At 44.0% G+C, this 26,736-nt stretch overlaps 1 protein-coding gene across 2 annotated transcripts in view; it reads left to right on the forward strand.

The window, feature by feature from the left end:
• The window catches only part of ATP8A2 (ATPase phospholipid transporting 8A2), a 648,977-nt gene that overhangs the window by 578,643 nt on the left and 43,598 nt on the right, over positions 1–26,736 (forward strand). For both annotated transcript variants that reach the window (XM_522636.9, XM_009426757.5), the window contains exons 34-35: positions 10,428–10,516; positions 17,437–17,541. In XM_522636.9, coding sequence (XP_522636.4) covers positions 10,428–10,516; positions 17,437–17,541 — 194 coding nt within the window. The remainder of the gene's footprint in view (positions 1–10,427; positions 10,517–17,436; positions 17,542–26,736) is intronic.

Consider the following 26,736-nt stretch of genomic DNA (forward strand, 5'->3'; position numbering starts at 1 on the left):
CCAGGTGTTGACCCAAAAGAACTGGAAACATATGTCCACACGCAAAAAAAGACTTGTAGAAGCTTGTAAATAGCAGCCTTATTCTTAATAATAGGCCCAAACTGGAAATAACCCAAACATCCATCAACAAGAGACCGGATAAACAAATTGTGATCTATTCGTGCAATGGAATATGATTCCAAAACTAAAAAGAATGAATTACAGGTATGTGCAACAGCATGGATCCATCTCAGAGACATCATGTTGAGTGAAAGAAGCCAGATTCAACAGAACTGTACTCTGTCATTTCATTCATATGAAGTTTGAGAACAGGCAAAACTTAGCTATAGTGATAGCAGGCAGGGCAGGAACTGCCTATTGAGGGTGGAGATTGAATGAAAAAGGCATGGGAGGGCTTTCTGGGTTAATGGAAATGTTCTATATTTTGTTTTGGGTGGTAGGTAGACAGGTGTAGACAGTTGTGTTAATTGCTGAAGATCTGTGCATTTTAGCATATTTAAATTATAACCCCCAGGAAGCATTGCCTCATCTTCCTGGGGGGTGTATATGCTTGTTAAGAGCATACTGGGGGTGCTTTTGAGAACCCCTTACCATGTTATTATGTTAATGAACCACCACTAATTTTTGTGGTTTCAAAATAGCAAGGTTCATTGATAAAACTCCCTTGTGCCTTGGTGACAAAAAACACTGATACCGCCCACTGTCAAAGTAAGTGTGTTTGTTATTTTTGTTTTTAATGACACTAAATTTGTAGGAATGATATTTTTAGGTGGTTGCTCAATCTCACCCGCCATCAGTTGCAGGTGACAGGGATGTTAATTAAGTTGGCAGATTTTTGTGCTAGAAGCTGTGGGTTTACATCTCCTTTGTGCAGGTGTCCTAGACATACCAGTGGCTTGTTATTTAAACATCGGGATCGGGTGTGTGGGTGGTTTTTAAGTTACAGTAGGGATGCAGGTGCTGTGGGATCGCTTCATTGTTTAACAATTCCTTTGCATTCACACAGGGCTTCTGAAATGAGTGCTAGTAGAATCATCTTCAGAGGATGTCCCAATATGTTGAACTGAGATGCCTTCCTGTTTGCTGTGGAATTAAGCTTAAAATTGACACCAAGTTCTAGGCATTTCGTACAGGGAGAGAGTGGGCATGAATGATTTCGGGAAATGAAGAACTAGATTTCAGCCTGGAATTTGCTTCCTCCCTCCTGTGGCAAATTAGCGTGGGCTCACTAAGCACTTCATCTGGCCATGGTATTTTCTTTTTCTTCTTTTTTTTTTTGCTCCCAGATAGGGTCACTCTGTCACCTAAACTGGAGTGCAGTGGCACAATCATAGCTCACTTCAACCTTGAACTCTTGAGCCCAAGCGATCCCCCCACCTTAGCCTCCCAAATTTCTGGGACTACAAGTGCACTACCACACCCAGCTATTTTTATTTTTTGTAGAAACAGGGTCTCACGATGTCCTGGCTGATCTCAAACTCCTGACCTCAAACCGTCCTTCACCTCAGCATCCCAAAGCGCTGGAATGACACGCATGAGCCACCACGCCTAGCCAGTTTTCTTTTCTGTTGCATTGCAGAGTTAGGGCCAATTTCATTCATCCTGCACTGATATTTGCCTTCCCAGCAGATGATGGGTGAGCTCAGTACACCTGCATCTCAGCCAAGCCTTTAGAGGGGAGCACAGCTCTTTATTATGTCAGCGCCACACAGCCACCCTGAGCAAATAGGTTTGGAATGTACATTGCCATCCTTCCTAAAAAGGTTCATAGTAAAAAGAGAAGGAGATTTACCTTTTGACATGCACGCTCATGAAAACCAAGGTTTTCAGACAGCCAAACCTCAAAAACAATACAAAGAAGCTCCCTTGACGTTTGAATGGAACGAAATTTTAGGAGGCAACATTGAGGGGCAAGGACGGCTGAGAAGAGAAGGTGGCAATGGCAACTGCAAGGATTCTTCCAAATCTGATTGTCCTGACAGGTTTTGTTTTATTTTGTTGTTGTGTTGTTGATGCTGGGTGGGGATGGATTGGAAAAATTGTCCCCTCCTGTGTTTCTTTTTGTCTTTTAACTTTACAAGTGCTCCTCATTTTCTTTTACTTACAATTTGAAGTTGGCACTGGTGTTTCTGGGCCAACCAGCATCTTGAAGACTCAACTCTCTGGCTGCAGGTGCTGTGGGGAAGGGGCAGACTTAAATTTTCTTCTGTAAAATGGGGACGGGGGGATTAAATAAGATGCTTTATGGGAAGTTCTGGCACAGAGTGATGCACGAAGAAATTTGAGCTTCCTTCTCCTCACAGGTGAACTGTTGCTGCTCCACCTTTATTACATCTTTTCAAATCCACACCACATTGGGGAACACAAACTGACCTTATGTAGCCCTGGTTACTCCAGCCTTTTAAAAAAAAAAAAAAAAAAAAAAAAACAAGGGAAATAGGCAAGACGGCCAAATAGGAACAGCTCCAGTCTGTAGCTCCCAGGGAGATCAAGGCAGACAGCGAGTGATTTCTGCATTTCCAGCTGAGGAACCTGGTTCATCTCACTGGGACTGGTTAGATAGTGGGCGCAGCCCACGGAGGGCAAGCCGAAGCAGGGTGGGGCGTTGCCTCACCCGGGAAGCACAGGGGATTGAGGAACTCCCTCCCCTAGCCGAGGGAAGCCGTGAGGGACTGTGCTGTAAGGAACCATGCATTCCGTCCCAGATACTATGCTTTTCCCATGGTCTTCGCAAACTGCAGACCAGGAGATTCCCTCCGGTGCCTACATCACCAGGGCCCTGGGTTTCAAGCACAAAACTGCATGGCTGTTTCGGCAGACACCGAGCTAGCTGCAGGAGTTTTTTTTTCATACCCCAGTGGCACCTGGAATGCCAGCAAGACAGAACTGTTCACTTCCCTGGAAAGGGGGCTGAAGCCAGGGAGCCAAGTAGTCCAGCTCAGTGGATCCTACCCCCACGGAGCCCAACAAGCTAAGATCCACTGGCTTGAAATTCTCGCTGACAGCACAGCTGTCTGAAGTTGACCTGGGACACTCGAGCTTGGTTAGGGGAGGTGCGTCCACCATTACTAAGGCTTGAGTAGGTGGTTTTCCCCTCACAGTGTAAACAAAGCCACCAGGAAGTTTGAACTGGGTGGAGCCCACTGCAGCTCTGCAAAGCCACAGTAGCCAGACTGCCTCTCTAGATTCCCCCTCTCTGGGCAGGGCATCTCTGAAAGAAAGGCAGCAGCCCCAGTCAGGGTCTTATAGATAAAACTCCCATCTCCCTGGGACAGAGCACCTGGGAGAAGGGGCAGCTGTGAGCACAGCTTCAGCAGACTTAAACGTTCCTGCCTGCCGGCTCTGAACAGAGCAGCGGACCTCCCAGCAGAGCACTAGAGCTCTGCTAAGGGACAGACTGCCTCCTCAAGTGGATTCCTGACCCCTATGCCTCCTGACTGGGAGACACCACCTCTCAACAGGGGTTGACAGACACCTCATACAAGAGAGCTCTGACTGGCATCTGGCGGGTGCCCCTCTGGGATGAAGCTTCTGGAGGAAGGAACAGGCAGCAATTCTTGCTGTTTTGCAGCCTCTGATGTTGATACCCAGACAAACACCTCCAGCAAACTCCAGCAGACCTGCAGCAGAGGGACCTGACTGTTAGAAGGAAAACTAACAAACAGAAAGGAATTTCATCAACATCAACAAAAAGGATGTCCACTCAAAAACCCCATCCAAAGGTCACCAACATCAAAGACCAAAGGTAGATAAATCCACAAAGATGAGGAAAAAACAGCACAAAAAGGCTGAAAATTTCAAAAACGAGAATGCCTCTTCTCCTCCAAAGGATCACAATTCCTCACCAGCAAGGGAACAAAATTGGATAGAGAATGAGTTTGACGAATGGACAGAAGTAGGTTTCAGAAGGTGGGTAATAACAAACTCCTCTGAGCTAAAGGAGCATGTTCTAACCCAATGCAAGGAAGCTAAGAACCTTGAAAAAAGGTTATAGGAATTGATAACTGGAATAACCAGTTTGGAGAACAACATAAAGCAGGAAAGATCCAAAATTGACACCCAAACATCACAATAAAAGATTACATTAAAAGATCTAGAGAAGCAAGAGCAAACAAATTCAAATACTAGGAGAAGACAAGAAATAAGTAAGATCAGAGCAGAACTGAAGGAAATGGAGACATGAAAAACCCTTCAAAAAAATCAGTTAATCCAGGAGCTGGTTTTTTGAAAAGATAAACAAAATAAATAGATTGCTAGCCAGACTATTAAAGAAGAAAAGAGAGAAGAATCAAATAGACACAATGAAAAATGATCAAGGGGATATCACCACTGATCCCACAGAAATACAAACTACCGTCAGAGAATACTATAAACACCTCTATGCAAATAAACTAGAAAATCTAGAAGCAATGGATAAATTCCTGGACACATACACCCTCCCAAGACTAAACCGGGAAGAAGTCAAATCCCTGAATAGGCCAATAACAAGTTCTGAAATTGAGGCAATAGTTAATAGCCTACCACCCAAAAAATGCCCAGGACCAGACGGATTCACAGCTGAATTCCACCAGAGGTACACAGAGGAGCTGGTACCATTCCTTCTGGAACTATTCCAAACAATAGAAAAAGAGGGACGCCTCCCTAAATCATTTTATGAGGCCAGCATCATCCTGATAGCAAAACCTGGCAGAGACACAACAAAACAAAAAATTTCAGGCCAATATCCCTGATGAACATCAGTGTGAAAATCCTCAGTAAAATACTGGCAAACCGAATCCAGCAGCACATCAAAAAACGTATCTATTACCATCAAGTCAGCTTCATCCCTGGATGCAAGGCTGGTTCAACATACGCAAATCAATGAACATAATCCATCACATAACTAGAACCAATGACAAAAACTACATGAGTATCTCACTAGATGCAGAAAAGGCCTTCAATAAAATTCAACACCTCTTCTTGCTAAAAACTCTCAATAAACTAGGTATTGATGGAACGTATCTCAATAAGAGCTATTTATGACAGTCCCACAGCCAATATCATACTGAATGGGCAAAAGCTGGAAGCATTCCCTTTGAAAACAGGCACAAGACAAGGATGCCCTCTCTCACCACTCCTATTCGACATAGTATTGGAAGTTCTGGCCAGGGCAATCAGGCAAGAGAAAGAAATAAAGGGTATTCAAATAGGAAGAGAAGAAGTCAAATCATCTCTGTTTGCACATGACATGATTGTATATTTAGAAAACCCCATCATCTCAGCCCAAAATCTCCTTAAGCTGATAAGCAACTTCAGCAAAGTCTCAGGATACAAAATCAATGTGCAAAAATCACAAGCATTCCTATACAGACAAACAGAGAACCAAATCATAAGCGAACTTCCATTCACAATTGCTACAAAGAGAATAAAATACCTGGGAATACAACTTACAAGGGACGTGAAGGACCTCTTCAAGAAGAACTACAAACCACTGCTCAAGGAAAAAAGAGAGGACACAAACAAATGGAAAAACATTCCATGCTCATGGATAGGAAGAATCAATATCATGAAAATGGCCATACTGCCAAAGTAATTTATAGATTCAATGCTATCCCCATCAAGCTACCATTGACTTTCTTCACAGAATTAGAAAAAACTACTTTAAATTTCATATGGAATCAAAAAAGAGCCCATATAGCCAAGACAATCCTAAGCAAAAAGAACAAAGCTGGAGGCATCACACTACCTGACTTCAAACTATACTACAAGGCTACAGTAACCAAAACAGCATGGTACTGATACCAAAACAGATGTGTAGACTGATGGAACAGAACAGAGGCCTCAGAAATAATTCCACACATCTACAACTTTCTGGTCTTTGACAAACCTGACAAAAGCAAGTAATGTGGAAAGGATTCCCTATTTAATAAATGGTGTTGGGAAAACTGGCTAGCCATATGCAGAAAACTGAAACTGGACCCCTTCCTCACACCTTATACAAAAAATTAACTTAAGATGGATTAAAGACTTAAACATAAGACCTAAAATCATAAAAACCCTAGAAGAAAACCTAGGCAATGCCATTCAAGCATAGACATGGGTAAAGACTTTATGACTAAAACACCAAAAGCAATGGCAACAAAAGCCAAAATTGACAAATGGATCTAATTAAACTAAAGAGCATCAGCAAAAGAAACTATCATCAGAGTGAACAGGCGACCTACAGAATGGGAGAAAATTTTTGCAATCTATCCATCTGACAAAGGACCAATATCCAGTATCTACAAGGAACTTAAACAAATTTACAAGGAAAAAACAACCCCATCAAAAAGTGGCTGAAGGATATGAGCAAACATTTCTCAAAAGAAGACATTTATGCAGCCAACAAACGTATGAAACAAAGTTTCTCATCATCACTGGTCATTAGAGAAATGCAAGTCAAAACCACCATGAGATACCATTTGACGCCAGTTAGAACTGTGATTATTAAAAAGTCAGGAAACAAAAGATGCTGGAGAGGATGTGGAGAAATAGGAATGCTTTTACACTGTTGGTGGGAGTGTAAATGAGTTCAGCCATTGTGAAAGACAGTACGGTGATTCCTCAGGGATCTAGAACCAGAAATACCATATGACCCAGCAATCCCATTCCTGGGTATATACCCAAAGGATTATAAATCATTCTACTGTAAAGACACATGTACACGCTTGTTTATTGCAGCACTATTCACAATAGCAAAGACTTGGAACCAACCCAAATGCCCATCAATGATAGACTGGATAAAGAAAATGTGGCACATATAAACCATGGAATACTATGCAGCCATAAAAAAGGATGAGTTCATGTCCTTTGCAGGGACATGGTTGAAGCTGGAAACCATCATTCTCAGGAATGATGGTTAGTTAGCAAACTAACACAGGAATAGAAAACCAAACACCGCATGTTCTCACTCATGAGTGAGAGTTGAACAATGAGAACACATGGACACAGGGAGGGGAACATCACACACCAGGACCTGTTGTGGGGTGGGGGGCTAGGGGAGGGATAGCATTAGGAGAAATACCTAATGTAGGTGATGGGTTGATGGGTGCAGCAAACCACCATGGCACGTGTATACCTATATAACAAACCTGCATATGTTCTGCACATGTATCCCAGAACTTAAGGTATAATTAAAAAAAAAAAAAGTAACCTTTTCTAGTTTGTCACCACATTCGTGGACAGCTGGTCCTGGGGCACTGGGGTGCATATGATTAGTGGCATGGCTGAAGCTAATGCATTCACAAATCCTGATCCGCAGGTGCATGGGTGTCCCTTGTTAATGCGCCTAGTCTGACCCAGGGCAGTGCTACACAGCTCATTGGCTTTACAGTCAGACAAACCTCCAATCCTGTGTCTGGCTCTCACCAGCTTGTGTCCTAATGAATCAATAATTCTACCCACCTGACGCTCACTTTCCTGTAATTTACTGCAGTGAGTTCCTAGGCATATGGCACGTAAGTGGTCAGTAGATCACCTTAGAAGGATTTCAGGCTCTGGATCTCAGTCCATCTGTGAAAATTAGGATGGTAGGAACCTTTCTGAGATACACCTTTAAAATTAGTTATGTGTGTCACATTCACAACTCCTAGTTTTGAAGACCAGCAACAGAACAATACTTTCAAGTCTTCATTATAACCTTTATTAATTTAGGACAGGCTTCATATTTTCAACAAGAGAATTCAAAGTTTATTTTCCTTTTTTCCCTCAGCAACTAAAGTTCTGAGTTTCATAATCTGTTTCTTATTGATACATAATATTTTACATATTTACAGGGTACATTTGAGTTACAATCTATTTTAAATGATACATTATGTAAAGTCACTGTGTTCTTAAATAAATACACATAGTGAATGATCCTGCATGTATCCCCACAAGTACAGCTTGAACAAGTCCATCTTCCAGGGGCCAAGCACCACCTCGGGCATCTGTAGCATGAGCAAAACCCAAGGTCCCCTCTGGAGACCCTGTTTACCCTGCAGGCAGGACAACAGGAGCTGGAAGGAACAGGCTGATCCAATCCCTTTCTTGTGGTTTTCTTGGTTGGGGAGAGAGAGTTGAGTTTTGCCAAAATACATGTGTTCTGTAGAAGAAACAGGAAATGGAGATACACAAAGAGATATGACAATACAAATCACCAGTTGGGCCACCCAGATCCTGGTTTCCATATACCGTTCCATGCATTGTTCCTGAGCATGTAAGCATGCCCACACTTGAAGGAGGCACTCTCGAGTCCATCGGGGCCTGGGACACCCCACTGTTTTTGAAGTCCTGGAATGTTTTTGTAAAGGTAAGGAAATACCAAACGAGACTACAAAAATGATGGTATCTATTGATATGTATTGACAAATGTGTAATAAAGATGTGTACGTGTGGGCGTACCTCATCTAGGGGTGACACCTTCAAGTTTAATTTCGAAGCTTGGGCCAGTGGTGCTTCCTTTCCCACAACCACCATGATAGATCCTCTATGAGATGTTATCACAGAACCCATGTTTCTCTGTGGCAGTAGAATACGACATCTCTGTCAACAAATATAATTCTACATTACTTTAATTGCTTGCATGGAAATCCGTTGTATGTAAGTGCCATGGTACATTTAATAGATCTTGTCCTGGGACATCTACTTCTGGTTTCTTTGATAGAATAGCACTCTTGTGAATATCATTGTACTTACTTCTTTGCATGTTTTCTTCCTTCCTTAGGATGAATTCTGAGAGATGTAATTGATGGGGCAAAATGTACTCACACATTTTTAAGGGTTGTAAACTTTTCGGTCAAAAGCTGGTACTCTTGGTTGTTTGAAAAGGAAAGCAAGTCCTCCCATTCCAGGGTTGGATTTCGACTCTTTTCCTGTAAACTTCACTGCTTTTTGGTTTAATTGTCATAAAATGCCAAGCACCACCAACAGGGCTATGGGAAGGGGCCCAGAGGCAGGAGGGCTGTGGTTAGGCATGGCTTTGGCCAGATGGGGAAGCTGGGTGCTTGGGATCAGGGTAAGCGGGTGGGGATGCTGTGAGTATAGACGCTGGGCAGGGAAGCCCTGCAGGGCAGAGGGAGCGGCAGGGCTGCAGTGCATTTGGCCGTCCAGCTGGAGCAGAGGATGGAAACCGAAGAGTGGGTTGACTCTTGGATGCCAGGCTTGAGTCAGGTGAATCCTGCCCTCATTTTACTGTACAAAGGGAGCTACTCCAGGCCTCCAGGAGTCTTAGACCCTCCCAGTCCCTGTGGGGGTCCCACAGGTGGTTAATTGTGCCTCAGGCCCTCTGCTCTCCCTCCCTCTGTAAGTCTCACTCTCCTTTGCAGTGAGCTCTAGCGAAACTTCTATTCCAGTAGGACCAAATGTTTGAGGCCTCCAGAAAAGAAATCCGGTGAACACAGAGGGTTTGTCACACTAACTTGAGTCCCTTTCTCAGGTGGCCCACCCTTATAGGCCAGCCTCCCAATTCCTAGCCAGCTCCAGGCTCCAGGCTTTTGCTCATTCAAAACCAAAATTGAAGGCATCTGCCCTACTCAGGCCCCCATCTCTGTTCAGAGTAAACTCCTCCCTCCCTCTGCTTTTGCCCTAAGTTCTCTTTTCAACTCACCTAACATCTAACTTGGCCCTGCAGCTCTGATCCCGAAAACCCTCTCTACCTGTTCCCTCCCAAGCTATCCCTGACCAGCATGCCAGGAACAAGGAAGTCTTGAAAGCTGCACTCCTTGCTGCTCTCCCCTGTCCTTCATCCTTCCACTTGGAATCTCTGTCCTTCTACCCATCTCTAGCTACTGAAATCCTGTTCATGTTTCCAGGCACATCTCATACTCTGTCATCTTTAAGAAGTCTTCCCAGAAACCCCATCGGATATATTCGTGATATATACCATATTCCACTGTGTAATGTAGATTGCACCAGAGGGTATTTAATCCCCTGAAGGCAAGGACTATAACCTATTCATCTTCCTTTCCTGGGTGGGGAGAACCACCATGCCTTGTACCAAGCAGCAATGACATGGGTCCTGGCTCCATGAATGAACGGGCATTGAGAGAAAAGGAGCTGATGATGAGTGAATGGAGGAGCCTAGTGAGGCAACGTTTACTCCTCAGTGAAGCAGTGTTGGTGACTCCAACAGCTCTCTTTAGGAAGGATTTAAGACAACATCCTGTTCGGAAGGGGCTTGAAGCACTTTATAAAAGAGAGACAAGGACACACGTCAAACTAGAAGAATGAAAGTGAGAAGAGAGAAGGCTGCAGAGAGGAGCAAGCCCCATCCGTCCCCCTGATGGTCCTGCCAGTGCATGGGTTACCTCTCATTGCATTTAGTGCGGTCTGTTGTTTTTGTATTGTGAAATATTATCCTTGATTACATTATGTTGCTCTGTTTTTGAAAGAGAAAGTATTCAAGCAAGTGTCACTTCTATTTCTTGCAGGCAACTATGGTCCTGAGCTCCGCACACTTCTGGTTGGGATTATTTCTGGTTCCTACTGCCTGTTTGATTGAAGATGTGGCATGGAGAGCGTAAGTTTAACAGTGAAGCGGGGACCCTAAGTCTGGCTCATCTGTTCCTGGAATTGTCTTTCTCATGAGTCCTGCTACAGGGTATGAGAATGACAGGAATTCGGAAGAAATGGGTCTCCTGCCACTTGCCAGAAATGAAAAAAAAATTTTTTTAGTTTAACTTGTGCTTCATCTTGATATGAAAATATAGACAACCATAACAATAGAATAATCAGCTGGGCATGGCAGCGCATAGCTCTAGTCTCAGCTACTTAGGAGGCCAAGGTGGGAAGATCACTCAAGCCCAGGTGTTTGAGGCTGTGGTGAGCTATGGTCGTGCCACTATATTCCAGCCTGGGCCAACAGAGCAAGACCCTGTCTTTAAATAAAAAGAAGCAAAAAGAAAAGAAAAAATACAGACACAAAGGAGCCCTGAGAGAAACTATGAAGATCAATAGGAATGTTGCCTTATAAGGCAGAGTTTCTGAGTACACACCCATTCCATCAAATTGAGAAAGTATAACTCAAAACTCATCTCTCTTTATATCATAAACTCAGTGCTAAGTGGTCACGGATATGGCCTGGCTTCACTTCCTATGCTTAGAGGGAAGCTATGTATAGGTAAGTCATTTAAAATTACAAGAATGAAGTACTCTTCATTTTTCCAAACAACTCATAGTAGGAATACTTTCAATAAAATTCTTCTAGAGGATTAGTTCACAGGTCTATGAGAAAACCAGTCACGAAGATGGCATTATCATGTAGGTTAAATAGGAAATCATTCATATTAAATTTTGCTTTTATGTTTTAACATATATTGTTTTCAAGATACCTTGTTACAATATAAAAGAAGCAACTAAGTTCCAAGGTCATGTAAATTTTAATTTTATCCATGAGCAAAAGGAGGGGCTGCTCCAAATAAAATATGACTGATTTTTGTTTTGGGTCAACCCAATTTCTCCTACAAATAGGTGCCAACTTCTCTGAAAATTGAGACTCCGAGCTCAGCTTTACTTTGGGCAAAACACAATTATTTTGGGGCTCTGAGATAGAGAAGTGAGACTTTAATCCAAACCTTCCAGGAAAAGACATCAGATTTCATTTTTAGCCCTCCGTTCCTCCAACACTCAGAATTTTTCTTGCCTGACAGTTATGGAAGTCTTTTGAAAAAGTCCTCATTTTGGCATTATCTTGACAACCGATGATACCTCATGCAAATCTAGATAGAGGGGGAAAGAATATTATAACATGGATTTTCTTTTTTTTCCTGTTCACTAAGTTTTTTAACTGTTAAAAAATTAAATAATTCTCATTTCTTAAATTCTTTGATTTACCATTACTTCCATTTTATTTGGTAAAACCATATTCTGCAAATAACAGAATCAGAATCCTCAGAAATGAAAAGATTACAGCCAGAAAAAAATATTTTCTTAATCTAATAGATGTACCACAAGAACATATTAGTTCTGGCCAGGCGCAGTGGCTCACACCTGTAATCCCAACACTTTGGGAGCCCGAGGTGGGTGGATCACAAGGTCAAGCAGTCAAGACCATCCTGGCCAACATTGAGAAACTCCGTCTCTACTAAAAATACAAAAATTAGCTGGGCGTGGTGGCGGGCACCTGTAGTCCCAGCTACTTGGGAGGCTGAGGCAGGAGAATCGCTTGAACCTGGGAGGCAGAGGTTGCAGTGAGCTGAGATCGTGCCACTGCACTCCAGCCTGGGTGACAGAGCGAGACTCCGTCTCAAAAAAAAAAAAAAAAAAAAAAAAAAGAAAAGAAAGAAAAGAAAAAGAAAAGAAAGAAAATATTAGTTCTGTTATTTGCTCTTTCAGCCAATAGGCCCAATTGTGACACAATCTAGTCCCTTGCTGAATTTGTTCAAAATCTTTGTTTTGCAAAGATAAGTCAGTTTTAGATAAATAGGCCACATCAGCTGGCCTTTTCTATTTATAGTGATTGAAAACTAGTAACATGATTATAAATTAGTTTATTTTAATTCAGCTATCTCAAATTAGTGTCATTAAAACAATTCTATTGAGACTGTATATTTGCAGAAGACTTTAGCAATAGTCTCTTTCTTCCATCTGAAAGAGAATGTTTATAGATTACAAAGTGTCTGTGCTTCTTTGTCCATTTTCTGGCTCTTTTCCAGTGCGTTCTGAGTAATCATTCCCTGTCATCACAAAGCAAATTATCTATTCCCTCAAACAGGACTTGTTTTTGGTTTCCCCTGGCACTATAAAATTAGCACCATTTACATTTTAACAAGGATAAATCAAATGACACTACTCCCAGCTTCACCACATGGAAAGAGTAAAAGTCACTTCCTTTCCAAGGAGCTTGCCAACTGGGTCAGAGCATAAACCCGGGCTCTGCAGTGGAGGTGCCCGCAGGGCAAGCAAGGAAGGCTAAGGGTCGTCACTCTGCAGCAGGAGCACTCGGCCACCCAGCACCTGGCACCACGGGCCCAGAACTCAGCTTTTCCCGGGAGCCAACAGCATCTCAGCTCTGGGCTGAGCCAGAAAGGCCCCTGCTGAATTCCAGAGGTGCTTTCTAAAATGGATTTTTGTCTTGTTTTATTTAGGGGAGCAGGGAAAATAGCGTATATTGGCTGTGAGCTGGAATATTTGTCCAAAGCACATATATGCTCAATTTGTAATATCTATTTAATATCTAAACTACCCTCACCCCTCTCCTCAAAAACAAGACATTTTTCAGTTTATTGGTGCATTTTCCCTTTGATCGTGAGGTCCATATTATGTCTCATATTATACTCCAAACCCGAAGTATTTGTTTTTGAGGCAAGTAAATTCGGAGGCTTCTCGCAAAAAGAGAAGGCCTATTGTGAATCAGTTACCTCTGAGAAGCTACAGTGCTTCACTGAGATTTCTCTTTCTGAACTGCAGCTTTCGAAAACGCTGTTGGCTTCTTCTTCCCATGCACTGAACAAAAATATTAATCCTGCTTGTCCCGAACCACCCATCCTTGGATTTGAGTTGTCAAGTATCTACTGAGGCACGATATCTGTGATGCACCTTGGGGTTCCCAGAAGGGGTGTGTAATTGAGAGTGGGCACAGGGGCAGCTGAAGACCCTACCCTGTGATGGCAGCATGTGGTGATGCTGGGAGAGCTTCCACAGGGGTGCTGCGGGCCTCTCATCTTGCCTTGGGCCCATCTTAAGGATGTTTTATTTTGTTCTGAACTTTGGTGGTTATCACTCTCTTTTGAAAGGGCTTTTAGACCAGGCACAGTGGCTCACACCTGTAATCCCAGCACTTTGGGAGGCCGAGGTGGGCGGATCACCTGGGGTCAGGAGTTCAAGATCAGCCCAGCCAACATGGTGAAACCGTGTCTCTACAAAAATACAAAAATTAGTTGGGCATGATGGCGAGTGCCTGTAATCCCAGCTACTCAGGAGGCTGAGGTGGGAGAACGGCTTGAACCCGGGAGGCGGAGTTTGCAGTGAGCCGAGATCGCGCCAGTTGCACTCCAGCCTGGGCGACAGAGTGAGACTCCATCTCAAAGAAAAAAAAGCTTTTAAATTCCAGATCAAGGCAGGCCTGCCTTTTCAAGTATATTTCTGTGAGCACTGAAGAAAGTGAGTTGCTCCATCTTTCTGCATTTTCCCCATTTCTTTGCCCAGTTTCTCGCTTCCATTTCAGGACCTGAGCTGTTAAGAGTAAGAAAAGAGAACCAGAATGAGGTAATTCAATCACTTTTTCCATGAAGTCTGTCAGCTTTCTGGATGAAGATCCATTATTAGACTATCTTAAGTCAGATTTGGCACGCCATAAAATGCCTGCGCTATTATCCTGCTAACCAAAATTTTCATATGGGACAAAACTAAGCTACCTTTTATTAAAATAATTGATTGATTATATGTGATACCTGGCTAATGAGTAATTTTGTTAGATGCATGAAGTTTAAATTGCCCAGAACTATTTTAATATCCCTGCGCTTATATTCATCCAAAATGTTTACTGATGACAGCATGCTTAGGTAAGCTGCCACATACCCACTTTCATCTAGGTGAAATTTGTTAGTATTGCTTTATAAAAATAATACAAGCTCAAGGCCACTGAACACAGAGGAACCCATTTGCTTTTATCTAGCTGTATCTCTTGTATTTTACTGTACATCAACAATACAGTCCCCGATTCCAGAATGACTTCATTTCCTTATTATAATCCCAGATAGGCAGTTAAATGGAAAGAAGAGGTAATGAGCAATTTCTATACACAAATGGGCCTTGATTTCTTTTAACTTTCTAACTAAACTAATTTCTTTTGCAGCACGTTATATTTACACTTCCATCCAGGTTTAGAATTATATGTTTCCTTTTGACTTGCTGTTCTTGCATACAAAAGAAGAGTCCAGGGAAAGAGTTTCAGAAAAAAAAAAAAAAAAAGGATGGAAAGTTCAAAATCCTTAAACAGTCTATTTCTTTTAAAAGTCTCTGAGAACCTGGAGACACCCTTAGGTATATCTGAAGACTCACAGACAACTCTCACACTCTTGAGTCAGTAGCCAGCACCCCAACTCTGTCCCTTCTGTGGTCATCCAGCCTCTCGATGTGGGGTTAGATGAAGCAAGCCCTGGACCACTGGGCAATAAGCCATTTACAGATAAGGGACTTACTCTGTCAAAGCTATGACTCAGAACACGCCAAACCCCAGCTCCTGGTAAGACCTAAGTGACATGCCAGTGGCTAATGCTTAACAACTGACTTTATAACCTATAAATATTAATTTTAGACCACTCACATGTAGCCTTTAGACAGGGGAGATTTTAGAATCAGTTTTTCTAATTCAGGCGTTATTAGATAAAGGTGCTTGGGAACAGGGTTTTAAATTGCCAGCCTCCCTTTACTCAGGTGCTGTTAAATGCATGCAGAAAGAGAAGTTGAATCATCCCCAGCATTGCAATTCAGTGTTTTCCAATAGCAACAAAGTTCCCAGGCTAGCTCACAGGGGCTAAACTAGTGGAAATAGTATCAAATTGCTGAGTAACTCTTGAATATGGGCACAGTTTCATCCCCTGAGAGCACGCACAATGCCTGGGAGCACTGACATGCTCAGACCATTGCCCTCTGAGGCCATGTTGTGATTGAGTAAAAACCAGCAGCTTCCACAGTGGGTTGGATTCTGACCTAAGCTGTAGGTTCCCAGTGGCCAACCTTCCTATTCCAGCCTCCCACTTAGGAACCCCCTTTCCTCCCAGCCTGGGAAATAACAATGGGGTCTGTTCTACCCCTGTGCAGGGGAAAGGGGAGAGGGAGAGAGAGGGAGGGTGATGGTGGAGAGAGGGATCCTGGAAGAACCAGCGATGCTGCTCATCCTTCAGGAGTAGCTAGGCTGTTCTAGGACCCATGCAAGCCCGTGGCTCAGGGCAGGTGGGGCAGGCACTCGGTGGCTTTGTTGTCAGTCTAACCCCAGAAGCCCAGGAGATAAAAGACCACTTTTGGGGCCCCACATGTTACATAATAATGAACAGGGTACATTTTAACATCGTTTTTGACTCTCCTTTCCAGCAAACTGTTAGATATTTGCTCATTTATTGTTTAAATTAAAATTCCACAGGCTCTGCTTTGAACTGCAGTATTTTATCAATCCTGAGTCTCAGGACACTGTTTGATGGAATTAAGTAAGGTATTATGTGTTAAAGCCTGTGTGGCTTTCCCTTGTTTACTTTGGGGGAAAGGATGACAGGGGCATATAAAGTGTCTCAGTGCTAATACTCCATTATAGATTAACTCGGAGTGTCGGGAGATGGCTCACATTATCTTAACAGGCTTTCTTTCCTTGAAGGTGGAGGGTGGGTGAGGTGGTACAGGATTCTGCAGGAAGAGCCCACATCTTCAGAATGTTCCCATGACACCGTTTTCATTTCTGGGCAAAGGTGCTCAGTTTTTGTTCTCATTCTGTCTTTGGGTCCTGGTACATAGCAGGATCCTCACATGTATTTATATTTAAATTAAACCGATGCAAAGCTTTTCAGTCTGGTATGTTACTAATTTATGAGCCTTTTCCCTTTACAGTTTTTTTCTCTTATATAACCTATATCTGGTTAAATGTCTTTTCACCTAGACTGTTTCCAACTAGTAGCTAGATTGTTTCCAACTGGTAGCTCACTTTTAGCTTAGTTTAGTTTCCATTTTACAAAGACTCTGAGATCGGCCAATTATTTGAGCATTGTGAGGTATTCATCTTAGTGTCCTCAGTAAAAGGGTAGAGGGAACTCTTCCTACCATTCAAGAAGAGTGAGCTGTCCAGGCTGCGGGTTATTTCATAAGTTGTATTAATGTCACTGAGGCCTGCGTGTGTGGACTCCAATGGTGAGTTGTTGCCAGAGGAAGATGGGAAACCTGCACTCTGGATTTGTGTTGACTCCACGTTTCAAGCCTCTGGTTTTGCATCCAGACCGTGCACTCTAGCATCCTAAGCCCCGTGGCTGCTGTGGCAGTGGCTCTTTTCACGCTAAAGAGGGAGGGAGGAAACTTGCTAACCCCTGGGCTCTCTGACTGCAGCTGGGGTCCTTGGACCAGGGAACCAGTGCCTGTTCACTAAGGTGAGGGTTTAAAGTGTCTTCTTGGTTTTCAGTTCCTGACAAGAAATGCTCTAGAGGCAGACCCTGGGTCTTCGTGAACCCCACCCAGTCTTTGAGTGACTGGGCTGCTCGGCCGACTTCTGGTTCTTTGCGGGGTGGGGGTGACTCTTGACATGCATGATCCGGGTCTGGTCTGCAGCACTCAGGATGCTTCCGGGCTGTGGAGATGGAACCTGGGTCATGCATGGAGACTGTGAAAGCTCCACCACTTCCCGAGCCTCGGCCTCCACCAAAGGGCATTTGGCTGTGGCCTGAGAGGGGAGCGGCCTGTCTTTCCCAGCTGTGTCAAGTCTCTATGCCATGTTCGTTTTGTCTTTTCCTCATAACACAGAGCCAAGCACACCTGCAAAAAGACATTGCTGGAGGAGGTGCAGGAGCTGGAAACCAAGTCTCGAGTCCTGGGAAAAGCGGTGCTGCGGGATAGCAATGGAAAGAGGTGGGGAACTCCGTTCCAGTCCGCACAGAACACAGGTTCTCCCGGCCCTTTTCCCTTATTCCTTCCTGTATTTCTTTTTCTCATCTTGGTTTTCGATGGGAGCACAGTATGCTCAGGCTTAAGAATTCTGGTTATTCTCAGATTTAAATCATACTCTCAGTGACTACATGAAACCTAAATCTCTGGAAGTCTCCAGGTAAGACTGGGGGTTTTATTGGGTTTAGAAGTGAGCAAAACAACTCATGTGCAGAAAATCGATGTTGTGGCAGTATTATCTTAAGGTGGAAGAGTCCAGAGTTAGCAGTATTACCACAGAGGAGTTAAAGCTAGGCCTTTGAATTTCAAACCCAAGTACTGTACCCAAGGATGAGTATCTACAGTGTGAAGGTTTGCATGTGAAATAATGCATGTTGTTATTCATGTAAACCTGTTACATTCCACTTCAGCATATCTAAATGGGGGAGTAGTTTTTAATGCTAACATTTTCTGCTGGGAGTGAAAGGAATCGTGTGAACTCCTGGAACAGACACTGCCGCTTGCTCTCCTTATTCCTCCTGAACATGAGCCTGCCCTTCCCCACAAGGAACAGCTGGGTCTGTGTGCAGTTTTTGTTTCATCACACAAGATGTTAAAATGTTGTTAGAGTGCACTCTGTTAAAATCTATGTACCATCAAGGGAAATTTCTTTGGGCCTGAGAACAATTTGCAGGGTACTAAAAAGCCATTGCTCTATTAAGGACATGGAATATCTATAATATTCTGAGTACAGCTCTCCTATAAATGCTTAGAAGGAAATCAGTAACCAACTGCTAATGAAACAAACATCAAGAAATCAAATACTTATAGAGGTCCCCACTTTATGTTTTGCTTTATATTGTGTTTATTTGTACCATCTTTTAAAGCAATGAAGACAAAGTAATTTTTTTGTTAAAGAAAGAGAATGCAAACATTTTGAGAGGCTTTCAAAATACAATTTCAAACAGATTTTAGAAAAGGGATGATGGCATAGAGTTGAAGTTGTGGTTTTGTATTTATTTATGAGTTATTTTTTAGTAAGTTTATTAAGCATTCATTTTATAGCAGCTATGCTAGTCACTGTAAAAAATCATCAGTCAACAAGACAAAAAGCACTGTCTTCCATAAGCTTAAGTTTGTGAATACATGGGGATGGAGGCTGATTTTACCGCAGATGTACATATAACCACTACCCGTGGTTGAGGCTTGTTCAGGGCTGTTCTATCTATCAGACAGCTGAGGCATAGGGCTCAGGACCTGTTAGAGTTTCAGGGACCTACCGTGCTCTTTGAGACCTGAAAAAAAACATATTCATAAGCTCCAAAAATTAGGGAGCAGGAAACACTGCATAATGAAATTAATAAATGTTTAAAACCCTATAAAATGCATATCACTCTTAACCGTTAAGTTTAGTAAGGACAATAAGTTTATTATACTTAGAAACAACTTACAGGCTCCCTTATATCTCAAGTATACACAATGCTTGCTGAGGGGGCATAAGTAATTTCTAAGTAAAATGAGAATTTCAGAGCAAAATTCTCAAACTCCTGTCAAACATTTTACAGGACAACATCACATATAATGTGGTGTGAGAATGTGCTTTAGCGTGTTTGTTCTGATGTGGGGAGGGGTCATCTGGCTTGAGCAATCAAGAAAGGCTTCATGTTGGAGATGGATGAACAACAGGCTTTTGAGGATGGGAGGGTCTTGAATGGACAGAACTGCTGAGAGTGTGATTTGGGCAGAGGGAGTGGCACATGCCAAGGCTCAGGTCCAACACTGTGTGCAGGGACCAACCACCCAGTTTGGAGGGCCACATGCATTTTGCAGAGATACAGGACCTGCGTTTGAATTCTGGCTTTGCAACCTACCGGTGAGGCCTTGTGCAGGATATTTCATATGATCAGATTGTCTCTTCATCTGTCATAGAAGAAGGCTAATATTTTCTTTGGGGGATTAGGGTTCGTGAAATATGTACAACGCAGCATATTGCCTGACCCATCTCAGGTGTGTAAAAGGTCAGCTGCTCATCTTCACTTTGGCAGGAGAGTCATGAGCTGTCGGCCTTGAATTGTATTGAAGGAAGTCGTGGGCTGTCAGCCTTGAAAGAGTGTGTGAGCCCATTTTTGCTTGTTGTTGATAAATGAATGTTATTTTTAAAATTCACTTATCCTGTTCAAAATTCATTTTTAAATGTTCAAATGGATATCAGAAAATAAGAGCTTAAATGCGGTTTCCTACCGTCTACATTTGAAAGTCGTATTTTCTGGTTCCTTGTAAATTTCACTTTTTAGTTCATATGATGGTGTGTGTGTGTGTGTTTCTGTGCACGTGTGCGCGCACACATGCACGGGTGGGCCTGCATACTCCCATTTGGTTGCACCATTTTCCTTTTCTTCTAGTCCCAGCATCTTGCTTCACTTTGGAATTCCTAGCCAGAACACAGTTTGGGGGCTCTGCCGCTCATCCTCCTCAGTGACCCCCTCCCATTTGTTTTTCTCACTCCTAATTACTCACAGATTTTCTGGGTGGTCCATCTGCAAACTGGATAATGGTGGCGTGCTGCTCTCTGCACAGAGTCTATGCTGTCCTGCTTGGCCTCCTAAGCTGCCTCACAATTGTTCTCTTACAACCTTTGTTTTCTTCTTTCACACCTGCTTAGATTCCTGAGGGGTGGAGGGTAGAGACTAAGAAGTCTGTCTTCAGCTCTGTCCTCCCTTCTAAAGATCTTATAGACCCCCACCTCTTTGAGGGGTCCTGAGTGTTTTTGTCTCTTCTCACCCCTCCCTGTTCCTTCTTTCCTACCCTTATCTGATCTTTCAGCTGATTTGTGTATCTCTCTAGCTGTTAACCACACAGGAAACTCTGTCAATATTTGCTGGCTGACTGACTGGCAATACCAAAGTCTAGTGAGGTGGTAGTGGGGAAAGGACGGTGACTTCAGTGCCAGATGAGCTGACACACTGGTGCCTGTGTGTCAGCTCGTGTGTCGGATGTGCACAAAGTGGCCACAGAGAGATGCTGACAGTCACCAGGCCTCCAGGGAGGGGGCAGTTTATCTCATTGCTTGAGAGTACAGCTAACATAGACTCACACATGGAGAGGCATTTGTGATGTAAGATTAGCAAATCTTACCCTTGCAAAGATGCACAGGCCAGGAGCCCATCCTCCCTGAAGCCCACTCCCTCTCCTGCCTTCCTGTGCCAGCCAAGCCAGGGCACCCCCAGGGGTCCTCAGCATCCCTAACCCCAGGGGCTTACTCAGCTCAGTCCTGACAGCATTGCTTAGGGCCCCTTAAAGGACATTCTGCCAGGTCATAAAACCCAGGTCCAAGTCACTGGCAAATATTCTAGCAGTTTTTCTTAGGAATGTAATCACAGGAAGTAGAACAAAAAAAATCTGTATGCATTAATCTTTTTAGAAAACCCTCTTGTACCAAATTTACAATTACAATTTTGAAATGGTAGCCAGGGATTCTAAGTTTCTCTCTGTGCCTTTTATTCATTCAATAAAATATTTTCATCTAACATTTTATTGAACTTGTCTAAGCCCCATACTTTTATACTATTTTGATAAAGTTAAATTTTCATGAACATGCTTCTGCACTTTCTCATTAGTGGATCTTGTCTTCCAAAATCAACCTGTGGAATTGATACTTTAATAAGCCTGTTCTCATGAAGAAGCAGATAATGAGAAAGGGTGAGATCAGGGAATTAGATATCCAGAAAGCACAGTGAAGAAAGTGCTTTAGGGAGTGAATAAAAATGTTTGTCTTGATTTTAGTTTGTTCTTCTTGAAGGAGTGTTTTTCACGATGTGGTGTTTGTGCGCCTTATAGACACTGGACACGTGTGACTGTTTGGGTTGATCAGAATACCTTTTCCCAAACTGTCTTCCCAGTAATCCCTACCCGGGGAAGCAGGAACCCCCCGCACCGCACATGAAATAGTCTACCCTGCATGTCGTTATTTTGAGTGTCTAAACAATGAGGAGCTAAATGGAAGAAAATTCTTTGTTTTTTAATGTCTTGGTAATATCTTTCCCTTCTTTATTCCTGAAGTGTAAGCCATGCAAATTTCTTTCCTGGTGAAAGAAAATCTATCTGTGGCCACTCACTTTTACAGATACAATATAAACCGATGACGGCGTGTAAGATGACAGACTTTTGTTCCTTAATTTTTTTTGGAATGAGATAAGTGGTTGCCCTGTAATATTTTAGGTACAATGGCAAGCAAGAAAAAAAAGGGGGAATATATTTGTTGAAAACATCTAGTTTTTGAGTTACGCATAGCCTGAATAAACAAGGAGAGCTTGTTCTATTTCTAGATCACCTTTCACTCTGTTCATCCCAGTTGGTGGGAGTGGGGTGGGGTGGGGTGAGCCCAGGGCTGATTTTCTCCATTGTCAAGGGTAAACAGACCCGGTTGCTGCCCCTGCCTTTGCCAGGAAGGCAGTGGATTATCTTCCCCTTAAGTGCTTTCCCTGGGTGTAGCTTACGCTGTGACTTTGGTGAAGGTAGCTGTGTGGCTGGTCTTAAACCTTCTGGCGAGCCGTCGCCTCGTCTCCCTTCGGTTTTGTGTTCTGTGAACATCTGTGCGTGGCCCTGTGACCCGGGGTAATCTGGACGGCCCATCACCGCCAGGGAATTCAGGAGGGAAACCTGACTCTTTCTTGCTCTGTGGCTTCCATTTCATCCAGGCTGCCTCTAAACAGGCAGGGCCCTGGTCACAGCCTTGGACAGGTGGCCTGGGATCCTAATGGAGCTCTCTCTGCCGAAAAATAGGAACAGAGCCTGAACCACAGCAGCAAGATTTCAGACAAACCAAAGATTGTTCCTCCACTCCAGGCAGTGCTCTCGAGTGCTCTTTTGAAAACCAGTCGTATTAAAAAAATGAAACAACACAAACTCCCCAATGCATTCTGAGTGAGTACTCAACTCAAAAATACCTGTCATGCTTTGATCTTTAACGGAAATCCTTTGATCTTTAAAACAGTGTTGAAAAAGCTGTTTAGTATCATCACACCTCTAAGTCAAAATCAGTCCCACTGCCAGGCTGAGCGTGTCGCTGAGCCAGCCTGAGGCAGGAGGGATGCAGGCCCTTTGCACCGGACTCCAACAATGACTGTGTCACTTCAGGAAATCGGTTTTTTCACAGTACTGGCCGTTGGCAGTGCACGTGTGGTGCATCTCCCTTTTGCTTTCGTCCCACCTCTCCCACACTTTCCTCCTAAAATACCTATTATTGGCTTTTTTTCCAGCCAAAAGGATAGGAAATTAGGGCATCCTTTCAGCAAACCTCTCCAGGCCAGGTGGCAAGTGTCTGCTTCCAGCACCTGGTTGAGATTTATTTTCCTTCCAGCTGCATTTTTTTTCCTCAGCTCTGTCATGAAGCAGAGAAGCGAGTGCAGACGGCAGAGACAGATGGCCTGAGCTGGGCTCTAGCTTAGCTGTGTGGCCTTGGCTGGGTTATTAACTTCTCTGAACTTCAGTTTTCTCATCATACGTTCGCTTTGAGGTTTAAATAAATAATGCAGATTAAATCTATAGCCTATGTAGATGCTCAGGAAGCGTCCCCTAACTGAAAAGCTGCATAACAAGTACATTTCACTGGCCGTGTTTACCATCTAACATGTAAGCCTGGGGAAGATGTGAATGCAGCAGGCTCTCCGAGTTGCATCGTCGGGGTGTGCCCCCTAGTCTGAGGTAAAAGGGAGAAATCTAACAGAATCCCAGGGACATGGGAGTGGTGTGGACGAACGGCCGTAGTGAATGTTGGATGGGGGTGTGGTGGGGACTGTAGTGAGTTCTGAATCTTGGTGGTCTCCTCAAGACAGCCTTTGGATTACGGCTTCAAGGAGCTCCTCTTTGTGAAGAGGACAGTGTACACAGTCCAGGCTGTCCCTTCTGCCCCAGGATCTCTCACCAGCTTGCCCCTGTCCATCTGAGCCGCAGTCTGTCTGTAATGTCTATGCCGGTCCTTGCCACTCCTCCCCAGAACCAGCCCTTCCTTCAGAGTCTCCTGCTCCATCGGGATGAATTTTTCCCACACTGCAGACTCGCTCTCAGTGTCCACACTGTCCCCTCATGTCCTGCGCATCCCTGGGTGCCAGGTCTCGGCGTCTTCCCAGCATCTGCACAGTCATCCCCCCTGGTCCCTTGGGGTGGTGCCTGTCCCTCTTCACCCACCATCCCACAGCTGAAGACATCCTTTGTGAAGCGCAGCCTCATCATACCACCTTCTGCCCTCAGCCCACCACCTGCTGAGCCAGTACAGACCAGAGCCACAGCGATTTCTGCCTCTGCTTCTCTTCTCACATGTACGACCCTCAGCCTCCACCTCCCCTGTCCTCTCCACGCTGTGCCCTTCTGTGGTTGATGCTACCCTTGGCCCTTCTTGATTGACTGGTTTTATACGATGGTGTTGCACTGTGTCCCGAGCACTGGGCCACGCGTGGGCTACTCAGGGGCAGCAGGACAGGCCTTGTCCTGGGAACAAATGCCGTCCACCTCAGGACACACTCTCTGACGTCACCAACTTCCCTGCTGTGCTGATGGCAGCCTGGGCTTCCCTTAAAACACTAATTTTAAAAGTTTTATTTTCGGCCGGGTGCGGTGGCTCATGCCTGTAATCCCAGTGCTTTGGGAGGCCGAGGTGGGCGGGTCACGAGGTCAGGAGATCGAGACCATCCTGGCTAACACGGTGAAACCCCGTCTGTACTAAAAATACAAAAAAAAATTAGCCAGGCGTGGTGGTGGGCACCTGTAGTCCCAGCTACTCAGGAGGCTGAGGCAGGAGAATGGCGTGAACCCGGAAGGTGGAGCTTACAGTGAGCCGAGATCGTGCCACTGCACTCCAGCCTGGGGGACGGAGTGAGACTCCATCTCAAAAAAAAAAAAAAAAAAAAAAAAAGTTTTATTTTCATTATTCAAATATTCAAGCATACACAGTATTAGGGAGATGAGCACAATAAGCTCTTATGAAATCATTGCCCAGGTCCAATCATTATCAAGATTCGGCCAGAACTGCTTCATCTCACCCCCTTCTGCTCAGAGTCTTTCTTTCCTGAAACATAAAGCCAATCCCAGTCATCACGACAGTCCACCTATGCTTTAGGAGGCATCTCTAAATATTCCATGAGACTTTATAATATCTGTGATACACAGCATGCTTGTTTATGTTATTAAATGTAGAACTCCAGTCCCCATGATCACATCTAACAAGTTAATAATAATTCCTTGGTATCAGTCAAACACCCAGTCCATAAAAAGACTCTCTGGATGCCTCAGCCCTGCCTTTTAGGATTGACTGATTTGTGTTAGGATCTGGGCAAGGTTCACACATAGCATTTGGTTTCTGTGTTCCTCAAGTTCCTCTGAATCTGGAGAACTTTCTCTTGTTTTTCTGTTTTGTTTTGTTTTGTTTTTAAGATACAGAGTCCCATTATGTTGCCAAGGCTGGGCTTGAATTCCTGGGCTCACTCCATCTTCCTGCCTCAGCCTCCCAAGTAGCTGGGATTACAGGGATGTGCCGCCATGCCGAGACCTGTCTTCCTGGTTTTTAATGCCATGGACTTATTCATTATGCTCCACTTTATTTTTTTTTATCATAACACTGATCCCCACATGCAGCAAATGAAAGCTTCCTCATGTGCAGAAAAGGCGATGAGGCCTCAGAGAGATGGAGTCACGTCTGCTCAGTGTCACCCAACTGAAGAGAGGCAAACCTGCATCTTCTTACTTCAGGCCTCCTTCTACCGAGCCAAGATGTGGAGAGCCACCCAAATGCTTGCATTGGCAATTACATCTTTATTAGAGAGACTGGAAAGCCACAGAGCACCCAGAGAGACCAGGAGGGGTGCTTACCTTCTAGCATGGTCTGATGAAAAGGGTCACGGTCTGCTGTCTGGTGAAGCTGAGTGCAGAATTCAAGGAAGCTAGAGAATCGTAGTTGCATGTTGTTGTCTTTTAGATCCCTACATGTAGGAAGAACTTGGACCAAGCAGAGAAATCATACCCTCCCCCCAAGAAATGCTGAAGCCAAACCAGCGGACAAATTCAGAGCAAATAAAGGGAAAACAGTGTGTGAAAGCAGCTCATTTTGTTTGTTTGTTTGTTTGTTTTTTGAGACAGAATCTGGCTCTATCGCCCAGGCTGGAGTGCAGTGGTGCGACCTCAGCTCGCTGCAACCTCTGCCTCCCAGGTTCAAGCAATTCTCTGCCTCAGCCTCCTGAGTAGCTGGGATTACAGGCACCCGCCACCATGCCCAGCTAATTTTTGTATTTTTAGTAGAGACGGGGTTTCACCATCTTGGCCAGGCTGGTCTTGAACTCCTGACCTTGTGATCCATCCCCACCCCCACCCCCACCCCCACCCCCCTTCCCCGCCCTCGGCCTCCTAAAGTGCTAGGATTACAGGCATGAACCACCATGCCCAGCCGCAGCTCACATTTTGATATGGCTCAGGAAAGAGAAGCCTTGCTAAAGAAGCCAATTTCCACCCACAATCACCTTCGTGGAGCCTAGTATGGTCTATGAAAAAATTAATTGAATGCGTTTAATCTTGTAGAGCAAAGAACCTTGGGCAAAGCCTAATGCCGGCAAACATTTTAGTTGAGACAATGGGGAGAGTTCTTAGGAGAACAGCTGGAGAGCCAACGACGCTCCCAGGCAAGGCCAGTTAAAGCTCTCGCCTTGCTGACAAATACTGGCGACAGGTGAGGAAATGCATTAGTGGAACAAAGGGAGTGAATGTGGCAGGAAATTACCGAAAGGCTGCCCGCATGACCCAGCCGGGCTTCTGGTGACTGTTTGCATCCTGGGCACAGGAAGGAGAGGAGGAGGAAAATAAACTCTTCAGGAAGGAAAACACCTCATTAGCATTTAGTTAATGCCTAAGCTGCCTGTGTCAACTAAAAATAATTGATTCTCTGTTATTTTAGGAATGTTGAATTCCAAGAGCCTGTTGTTGTTGTTGTTGTTGTTATTGTTCTTATGGACCGATGTTTAATAATTAGAAAATTTTTAAATTAAACACCAGATGTCATTTATTATTAAGCATCTTGTTCACCTTTAAAACGGTGCTATAGCTGTATCAGAAATCTAATCAGGAGCTTAGCTACTTGCCCGGTGCTGTGATGAAGAAGTGCAGCATCTTTAGAAAATGCCTGGAGAGAAAATGGGA

Source organism: Pan troglodytes, chromosome 14 (assembly GCF_028858775.2).
Source record: "Pan troglodytes isolate AG18354 chromosome 14, NHGRI_mPanTro3-v2.0_pri, whole genome shotgun sequence".
Taxonomy (NCBI): Eukaryota; Metazoa; Chordata; class Mammalia; order Primates; family Hominidae; genus Pan; species Pan troglodytes.